This window comes from Macrobrachium rosenbergii, chromosome 23, assembly GCF_040412425.1.
Source record: "Macrobrachium rosenbergii isolate ZJJX-2024 chromosome 23, ASM4041242v1, whole genome shotgun sequence".
NCBI classification, from domain to species: Eukaryota; Metazoa; Arthropoda; class Malacostraca; order Decapoda; family Palaemonidae; genus Macrobrachium; species Macrobrachium rosenbergii.
In genome coordinates, this window is record NC_089763.1 from 34,697,128 (window position 1) to 34,707,777 (window position 10,650).

General features: G+C 39.7%; 1 protein-coding gene and 1 long non-coding RNA gene across 5 annotated transcripts in view; one reads left to right on the plus strand and one right to left on the minus strand.

Moving 5' to 3' along the window:
- Positions 1–10,650, plus strand: part of LOC136851473 (uncharacterized) — a 544,852-nt gene that overhangs the window by 449,916 nt on the left and 84,286 nt on the right. Inside the window, exon 5 of the long non-coding RNA XR_010856888.1 lies at positions 5,585–5,697. This is a non-coding gene — a long non-coding RNA (uncharacterized lncRNA). The remainder of the gene's footprint in view (positions 1–5,584; positions 5,698–10,650) is intronic.
- LOC136851469 (uncharacterized) overlaps positions 1–10,650 on the minus strand; it is a 75,537-nt gene that overhangs the window by 6,289 nt on the left and 58,598 nt on the right. For all 4 annotated transcript variants that reach the window (XM_067125573.1, XM_067125574.1, XM_067125577.1 and 1 more), the window contains exon 2: positions 3,653–4,318. In XM_067125573.1, coding sequence (XP_066981674.1) covers positions 3,653–4,006 — 354 coding nt within the window. In that variant the 5' untranslated portion in view covers positions 4,007–4,318. The remainder of the gene's footprint in view (positions 1–3,652; positions 4,319–10,650) is intronic.

Sequence of the window (10,650 nt, forward strand, 5' to 3'; positions counted from 1 at the left end):
ATCGAAAATGCATTCGTATCAAACCACTGAAATCAATATTTTCTGTCAGTAGGCACGTCTAAAATCCACCATTACGAAAACAACCAAGTAGACCTAATGCCCGACCTTGTCGAAGACTTCGTATAACGGAAAACAAAAATCGAAGGAACGTTCCAATACTCTCCAACGCAAAAAAAAAAAACAAACTTTCTCATGTCGGCTCCCTCGTTCTGGTCAGTCGGTTTTCGGCGCCGGTCTCTCGCCAAATCACGATTTACCGAATCTTCTACGAAAGTATGATTAGGTCGCACGAAGAAAGGCAGCCGGGTTGCCATTAACGAAGTCCAAACAGTCAACATTATCTGAGGGGAACATCTGTTCTCGCAGGGTCGTGATTTCCCAAATGCAAGGTGCACCAGGATCACTTTTGGGGAAGAGAAAAGGCGCCGGAGTCCTTTCCCGAAGTTACGTCGTCGTTTTTCTCTCTCTCTCTCTCTCTCTCTCTCTCTCTCTCTCTCTCTCTCTCTCTCTCGGAGCGAAGATGACCACCGGTCATTGTGTTCGTGTATATGCGCCTCGGGGTAATAGTCGTCGAGTTAGCGTCGTTAGTATTCGTGTTTTTTTTTTTTCCCCCCGTGGACGGTGACCACTCACAAAAAAGATGCGAAGGAATTATTACGTTTTCGTTGGAATTCGGACTCAAACCACAGTGGTAGAGGCGATATTTATCTTCCATTTCTCGACAATAGAGAAACCTTGAATTCACGCTGATCTATTTCTCGTCAAGTCAGTCTACGATAGATATGATTAACGTCTATTTAATCAAGTCAGCTTTCTGCTGTTAGATTGCGAAATGAATGATAAAAACCAGCATTGAAACCAAGTGAATAATTACTAAAATATTTGAAAACCCTGGACGCAGTTTTGTCAGAAGTAATCTCAAAAATCGATTCAGAGTACCCAGGTTTGTCGCCATTTCAAAACGGACGAATCTGTAAATGATTATTATCAAACACATTTCCTCTGTTCTTTCATAGGTCAAGGTAGATCGGGGTTGCCCTTTAGTGCCCAAGGTAAATCAGGGTTGCTACCCTGAGGACACCCCTCAGTGACACAATTAGAAAACGAACTGATGAAATAATCACTTCGAGTGACTCGAACGTCAGCGCGCGCAATACCAGTTGTAGAACCTCTTTATCATTTAATGAGACACATCCGGGCAATTTCTTTCGCGGCTCGATTTAGCCGCATGATTTGTCAACTGTTGTGGAGGGGGGAGAGTTTCCTGTGACGCCTTCTGCTGTTGAGAGGCGTCTCTGCGGCGCCCTGAAGGTCAACCGTGGGCGTAAGAGCTACCGGTAAGGCGCCTCTGAGTGGGTGTGAGTGGGTGCAAGGACGAAAAACGTTCAAAACGTCCGGTAGTATGGAATGAGAATTTAGCTCGCAAATTTGCCCTCCTAGATGTCAGTTTGCGTCTAGGGACTAACCTGTGGTCAGGTAGAGGGGAACAAACTTTTGCAATTTTGGGGGATAGATTTAGCTAGCACGCCATAAGCACTGACCCTCGGTGGAGCCACAGTTACTTGAACACGACTCAGTAACACGAAAACTTTCCCCTGTTTTGGGACCAACAACACCTGAGACTCGCTAATGCGCGTGCGCTCAGGTGAGCAAAAATAAAAACCAGGCGTGGAACACCAGCCACCTTTTGTTTTGCTCTGTTTTGTAGCGGACGAGCGCTCTTCACCTACCCCTCCCCATCCTCTTCTCCTCCCCCCCTCCTCTTTCCCCCCCCTCCCCTCCTTACACAGTTCAGGCTACATACCTGTCGCTTACCTTCCTACCGACGTGACCTGCTTCACGCTGTTTGGAAACCCACAGGAAGCACTGGAGAGGAGAGATTTTCAACCTCTTGTTACTGTGGGATGTTGCGTGTTTACTCAAAGGTACACAGCTAAAGCGCACACACACACACACACACACACACACACACACACACACACACACACACACACACACACACACATTGTCAATTCACACCCAAAGGGAATTATAACTGATAAGCGTCGCTCCTTGGGAAGGATTCGAACCTGTACCCTTGGTTCAGATACAGTGGTAAACGACCGACTAAAGCATTCGGTTATCAAGAGAAGAAGAGAGAGAGAGAGAGAGAGAGAGAGAGAGAGAGAGAGAGAGAATACGTTATCGTAAGGCCAAAAACATCATGGACTCAGTGACCTTTTGGGCAGAAAGAACCAGCGTGGTTTGTAGGCGAGCTGTTGAGAGATAGAGATAGAGAGAGAGAGAGAAACTCGCCACTCTGGGGCCGGCTCTTAGGCCTAACTGGCGTCAAAGTGTCGCTGTGTTTCTATGCAAAGACTATATTTATCATCGTCCTCAGTATCTTCATTATCTTCTACGTTTGTTTTTTGGGGGACCTGTGTCAGAATTAGGGTCCTCATTTGTTTTATCAGATGTGGCCTAATTGTTTATGGGTTGCTATTTATAAATTTTCTTGGATAAATTGGTGTTTGAGACTTGACTGCTTTTAAAAAGATAAATGCTAATTCTTTTCTTTAGATGAAAACTTACCGTTAAATACATTGATTTATTTTATACTTCTAATAATAAAAAACTTATATGATGAAATTGGATTTTGAAAAATCAGTGAAGACTCTTCTACACTTAGGTCTTAGGTTTATGGGGAGAAAATTTTAATTGAAATGTATTTTCCATTGATTATTTCGGATATTTTATATTATGAAAGTAATTTATATTTTTGTCATTCCATTTGTAGATTAATTTGGTACAATGATCTACTGTAATTAGAGGACAGTGGACTTAATATTGTCGAGATACGAATAAGCGCCATGCAAAATCTTGTATTGATTCGCATGAATATTTAGATGCGCAGATGTTTGTAAAAATATATTATTTGTCGCCGGACACCAATTTGAAATCGAACTCTACCATAAGTGAAAAGTCTGTGTGTTTTGTAAACTGTAACTACTAAGGGCATCAACAATAGAAAAGTTGTCAGATACATCGTCAATATTAACAGTTATATATCATTATTGTATTGCACTGTCTTATAATCAGAAGTGATATTAGAAAATGCAACGTCTTTTCAATAAGATGAAAGACGATTAGTTTAATTAAAAGAAACAGAAGTCTATATTTAAAAAAATGCACCGCCTTTTGATGGGATGGAATGAGATGGGTTCGGACAGACAGAAATACTATCGAGGAGAGTCTAGGCAATGTTTGCACTGGAAACTTCGACTGGTCTGTCTAAACTTTAGACAGCAGTAGCTTCTGCTCTTAAAAAACCCAGGAAAAAGATTTTCAAATATGTCACATTAAATATTCAATCACAGAGCGTACGTATTTGTTTTATTTTACGAGACCCAGAATCTAGTTCGTGTGTACATTGGAAACTGTCAACTGCACTGCCTAAAACTTTAGACGGTAACATCCCCTGCTCTTGAAGAATCAAAGAGAAAGATTTGCACAAATTACACACTGAATAATCACCCACAAAACGTACGGATTTCTTTTATTTTGTGACAGAGACCCCCATCTCATCCCAGCTCTCACACAAGAGGACGGCCAGCCAGCCACGCTGCTGGAAACTCAAAAGAAAAATTAGACCTAAAGCCTGTAGTAGACTTACATGACGGTGCAGCGTGATCAGGCTGTGGCGCTTGCAGTACCAGTAGCAGAAGTGGGCGGCGGAGTACAAGAGCAACCAGGCCACCAGCACCAGCTGCCACTTCTCCTCCAGGATGAGCATCACGATGATGAAGATCCATCCGAGCACTACCAGGAGAGCCAGCACGGCACCGGCCACGCGCCAGCTGAAGAGGCGTGATTTGCACCTCGGAAGGGAGGACATGGGCCCTGTCGCAGCTGCTGCTGTTTCTGCTGCTGCTGCTGCAGAGGACTCCTGCTGCTGGGCTTCCATCGAGGCGTCACGTTCGGGCATCTGGACGACTGTTTCTCGCGGGACAGATCCTGCTGCCATCATTCAAGGACCTATTTATTTTTGCGTTTGGGGTGCACGAGTAATGAATGGTTCGAACTTTTGTCTCTCAGAGACAGACACTCTTTCTCAGTTTGACGGTTCTGAACGAAGTGGAGAGGGGCAGAGTGAGTTCCTCGGTTAACCTTTTCTGGTTCCGTTGCAGACAGGTAAACGAAGCGGCGTTTCTCTCTCTCTCTCTCTCTCTCTCTCAGTCACAAACTTGCGTCGGAGCACACGGCGAGGTCTCTTCGCGCCACGAAGCTTCGAGACCGACTGACTGGCCACAGGTGGAGATGAGACGAGCTCTCGCAACACCTGAGGAAGAAGGCGCATGCGTGTTTGAGATAAAAGGAGTTACAGGACGAAGAAACAAAATATGGACGCGCACACACCAACACACACACACACACACACACACACCACGCCATCCTCGCTGGAATTCGTGGGGCATGATGTCATACCCTTAAATTCGGGTTCTCAGCTTCAGCCTAAAGAAAAAACTCTTTGCTTTCACTGATCCAGGTGAACTATTCATTAATGGTGTATGATATATATAGGAGAAAAGTTTATCAGGTCAACGCGCAATACGACATTTGGGTGAACTGAAAGAAAGTGATCTCTGTTCTCAATTCTCGGTTCTCAAGAATGATGATGACGGTGATGAAGATGACTTTGGGTTTTTCAGAATCATGGAAACTGGAGTAGTCTCATAAACATTGCTTACGCTTTGCTCTACGTTGGTAAAGACGTGTATTTTATTACATAGGTACTGGAGCATTATAGATTTCAGACATTTTGGAATGGTAATTAGAATAGCACTTATTTTTACCCTTCATCACATGTTTAAATGCAATGAACAATTAGAAATTTTGATTTTGAAATTGACAAAACGAACATAATTTTGCTGCTGAAGAGAAATATTCATCATGAAAATGACGATAGTGTTTTTCCGAAATACACTTAAAAAATACACACACAAATACTCAACCATAGATAATTAAGCATAAATACTCGTAATGTTCACATTTCATATAGATACACACAACATACACACGTACAAAAACACATACACATACTATATATACGTGTTTATGTATATATATATATATATATATATATATATATATATATATATATATATATATATATATATATATATATATATATATATATATATATATATATATATATATATATATATATATATATATATATATATATATATATATATATATATATATATATATATATATATATTCTATATATAATATAATTTTGATGTTCATTACTTATTAAACTAACGTCCTCTCCATGTTTAGCTGAAATAACATTTTATAATGGTGTTACTCATCTTAGACTTCGTTATTTCTTACCAGCATTATTATCATTATTGGTTGTTATACTAGTAATAATAGTAATAGTGATAATGGTAGATGAATGATCATTTTCACTTTCACATCTATAAAACTTCTCCATCCACTCGATTCACCTTCATCATGACAGCAATTTTTCAGCTAAGTCACCCAGTGACGTCATTGGAACCATTGATCTGAATCGTAACATCAATTGTGGGCATTCCAGGTCAACTCTGTGACGTCAGAAGCCTCATCATCCCCTTTCAAGGTGAAGCAAGGTCACCTGGCGGGTGACATTTTCCCGTGATGACTCTGGGTACGCATTGCAGGTCAAGTGAGGTTAGTGTACTTTGCTTTTCCTTAGTATTGTTGTTTTGATTCTTTTTTTTTTTACATTGTTTTGTTGGGGGGGAGGGGTCAGTGATTGTTTGTTGGGGGTGGCGGGTCAGTGACCCTTGGTGTCTAAGCATAGGATCAGGAGAATAGAAAGGAATTGGGAGGAGATTGGGTTTTGACCCCAAGGGAAAGGAGGAAAAAAGATTGATTGAACTAGTAATCTTTTAAAATATGTTGGTATTGTAAAACTAATCAAATGTATGTATTTATGTATGTAAGTATGTATGTATTTATGTATATAAGTGTGTGTATGTATGCATGTATGTATTTATGTAAGTCTTCAGCAAGTAAATGTCTCAAGGATCAGCTGTCAAAAGTCGACCAAGAAAGGGGAGGGGAATCCGGACGTAGGCGAAGAAGGTTGGCATATACCTAACACGTTTGGTGCTCTAGTTAAGAAGAAGAAGAAGAAGAAGAAGAAGAAGAAGAAGAAGAAGAAGAAGAAGAAGAAGAAGAAGAAAGAAGAAGAAGGAGGAGGAGGAGGAGGAGGAGGAGGAAAGGAGGAGGAGCCTTTTATCCTCTCTCTTCTGCCTTTTACCCCACCATCCCTCGTTCCTTTTAGGAATACCCCACCATCCCCTCCGTCCTCCTCCTCCTCCTCCTCCTCCTCCTCCTCCTCCTCCTCCTCCTCCTCCTCCTCCTGTAGGACCATAGGACGGGATCAGGAATTTATCAGGCCAGGCATCCTTTCGTGTTCATCCTAGATAGCATCCCCGAAAGGAGATAAAATTCGCTGGATGACCGGAGATACGCGGCTCCGTAATTAAAGCAGTCTGGAGACGAAGGGACGACTCTTTGGCGCCGAGGACCTGTGATAAGGGATTTCGGTTGTGTGTGTGTGTGTGTCTGAGGGTCCTTGAACGGCTGATGATGATGATGATGATGATGATAATAATAATGATGGCTGCTTCTTCGACTGCTTTCCCTAGATGAGTTTCGTGGTGGGGTTGTTGGGGGTGGGGGCTGGTGGCGTTCCTCCTTTCTACGTGATATGGCGATTCTGTTTAATGGCGTCTTTGGTCAGAATTGGCTCTGTTTCAGTTTGGCCCCTTGTTTGATTAGAGGGTTTTGATGACGTCGTTGGTTAGAATCAACTCTGTTTTAATGTGGCCTCTTTCTTGATTAGAGGAACACGTCGCCTCTATTTCGCTTTCTTGAGTAATTGGAAGGTGAAAATGGGGATTCTGCGTGTTGTTGTAATTGGTCATAAGTCCCAATTTCTGCCATTTGCACTTTGTCCAAAAATAAAAGCTGTAAAAGCCTCTGTGCACTTGATAGGCAAGCGTTGTCATTTGAATTATATCAAATAAAATAAAGTGTATATATATATGTGTGCGTATATATGCATACATATATGTATATATACATGTATATATAAATACACACATATATTATATATATATATATATATATATATATATATATATATATATATATACACATATATATATATATATATATGTATAGTGCAAACTGAAAATTTTTTCCCACAAATATGAATTTCTAACTTGTTCAAGAAGCACGGCGCCAGTTGACAGAATGTCACGGATTTGAATTATCTTATCAGGATAAAGTCTGAAGATGATATTGCCTTCTGCTCCAAGAATGTATTTGTTTAGGCTACCAAATTCCGAAGTTCCAGAATTGTGCATATATAAATATATATGTAAATGTATATATACGCATAATAAGTATAATATATACACATACATATATATATATATATGTACCGTATATAAAAAAGAGAGAGAGAGTGTTTTGAAATTCTAGTACTCACGAGATCGGATGCCACGGAATTGCATGATAATCCCGAGAGCAATACTCAAGAGGAAATTCCATTAGCTAATGAGACGAAAATACCCAGCTGAATTCCCAGCGGTTTCTGATCCAAATATCTAAGACTATTTTTCCGAGAACAGACGCAGACTCGTCCGACGAGCAGTGGGAATATTACTACCAAGGCCTCCGGTAATACCGTCATCAGTGACGTCACACTGACGTCATAATTGCCTCGGCCAATCCTGAACTGGACTGGGGACGAAGAGCGTCTGCGTTAACTTAATGTATATTTTTATAAGTTTATATGTATATATATATAAATGTATATTTCGTTTATCATTTTATTTATTATATTAATTTCGTATACATGTGCAGTCAGATTCAGTATGTGTATTATAATAGATAGAAAAGAATTTATTCTTATCTTCGAAGTAAGCGTGTACATGTTGAGAGTCTCTCTCTCTCTCTCTCTCTCTCTCTCTCTCTCTATATATATATATATATATATATATATATATATATATATATATATATATATATATATATATATATATATATATATATATATATATATATATATATATATATATATATATATGTATTTAGATAGATATTCGTCAGCAAGTACATGGTTATTTCGAAGATTTTAATACATTCATGTATAATATACATAGATAAAAGTGCATAAAATGTCAAAATAATGAATGAAATCGTATAATAATATCGTCCTCATTCAAGTTTCTTTTAGGAAACCTTTTAGTTTGGGTTTTCCAATTTTAAACGAACGAGCTGACGAAACCGTTTAACATTTTTTGCGTTATTTTTATTTTCTGAATGAGCAATACGTAACTGTTTGTGCGTGGGCTGTGCTGTTGTTTTTTGTATTGAGAGAGAGAGAGATAGTTTAAAATATTTTTGCTTCTATTTTTCGTTTTCTGTATGAGCAATATGGAACTGTTTGTTGACAATGTTTTTTTGTATTAGAGAGAGAGAGAGAGAGATAGAACGTTTAGAATTTTTTTTTTTTTTTTTTTTTTTTTGTATTTGCAATGTGGAACTGTTTGTAGACAATGTTTTTTTGAGAGAGAGAGAGAGAGAGAGAGAGAGAGAGAGAGAGAGAGAGAGAGCGTTTAAAATTTTTTGCTTTTATTCTTCATTTCCTGTATGAGCAACATGGAATTGTATGTAGACAGTGCTTTATTTTGTGAGAGAGAGAGAGAGAGAGAGAGAGAGAGAGAGAGAGAGAGAGAGAGAGAGAGAGAGAGCGTTTTACTTTTTTTTTTTGCTTTTATTTTTTTTATATTTTGTGCATGAGCAATATGTAACTGTAGACAATCCTGTTGGTTTTGTATTTAGAGAGAGAGAGAGAGAGAGAGAGAGAGAGAGAGAGAGAAACACGTCCGGGTAGTCCTCTCTTAAATGGAGACACGTGCGGATTCCAAGTGACATGAATACTCATTATGATTCTTTTTTTTTATTTCTTTCAAAAGCAGACTACACTTGAGCCTACTTCCAGTCTCACATTCTTACACACCCAGAAAACCAGTTCTTGGCAAAAAGATCCTAAAGAATAGGAAATATTTGTGGCTAAAATGGAGCAGCTTCAGAATTGACGAAGTGTTTATACTTAGCTCCAGTAGAATTTTCACCACCAATTCTGACTTCCACAAAACTGGGTATTAATATCTGCAAGGCCGTTTGAATCTGAATACTCTTATATTACTTAAATTACCTTCAGTAAATAGTAAATTTTTTAGTATTTGGAAAGATTCGTGGCCAAAATTAATCAGCTTTAGAATTGACAAAGTGTTTAAAGCTCCAAGAGAATTTTGACCACCAGCATTGACGTCCGCAAAACTGGGTATTAAAACTTACAAAGTTGCTGAGATTTATCAATTTCCAGGAACAGTTTTTATTGCTAGTTTTTTCTTGTGACTTTTCTGCCATGACAGGATCGTCGTCAGATATTATGGACGTTTCTTGAATCGTTAAAACGAATCCGAATACTCGCATACTACTGTATTTATCATTGGTAAATGGTGAATGTTTTATTATTGATGCTGATTGCACAAGAAGGGTGACAAATATTAATTCTGTCAGTTTTCACGCTATTCCTTCTTCTTGTACTGTCAACAGGGTCTCCAAGGTTTGAGAAGAGTTTCAATAACTGTCATTGTTCAGTGCAATATTTAGTATAGGGTTATTCTGTTATTGATTCTGGAGTCGTAAAAACAACTAAAATAAATACACCGTAATGCTGCAACAACAACAACAACAACAAACGCCTAAATTCACATTTCTGATTCTTCTGCCTCATCGCTCTTCTTCTTGTTCTTCCGCTTTTGTTACAAAACAGCAACGAATACAGCAATGAATACAGCTAGTGCAGCAATTCTGAGGGTTCCTCTTATTCTTCTTCTGCCAGAATAAATACAACAGCCAGAATAAATACAACCAGTACGAATGCAGCCAGTCTAACCGTGCCCACAGGAACCAGAAAAAAACAGCTTTTCTGGCCGTGCCCGCAACAGCCGGAACAAATACGGCTGTACTTGCAGTGCCCACAACAGCCAGAACAAATACGGCTATTCTAACATTCTAACAGTGCCCACAGGAATCAGAACAAATACAGATATTTTAAACGTGCCCGCAACAACCAGGACAGATACAGCAAGGACAAATACAGCCATCCTAACCGTACCCACAGCAACCCATTTTCCTACTTCCATTTCTTGTGTAGGCGTCACAGCAACAACAGCAAAAAGGAGCCAGTTACAAAAGTCGTTTTCTTCCTTCTTCTTCTTCTTCTTCTTCTTCTTCTTCTTCTCGCGTCGTGAAGACCAACTCACTTACGCAAGGAGGAGAAGAAGAGGACCCAGCGTGAGTGATGACATCTTCCAGGACGGCGGAATTCTTCGAAGCAACCCGGTCATTTACTGACGGGATCGGACATTTGCGAAGGGCGGATGGGGCTTCCCCTTTTCGAGGTCTGCTTCGTGAGTTTTGGTATCCTTTTCATTTTCACCTTCTCGGGGACTCTGAAAAGGATATCCGGTGCTCTAGATTTCCTGCCCTATTTGAAAGGGACGCGAGGTCCTGCGGAGGTGCTGATTGATT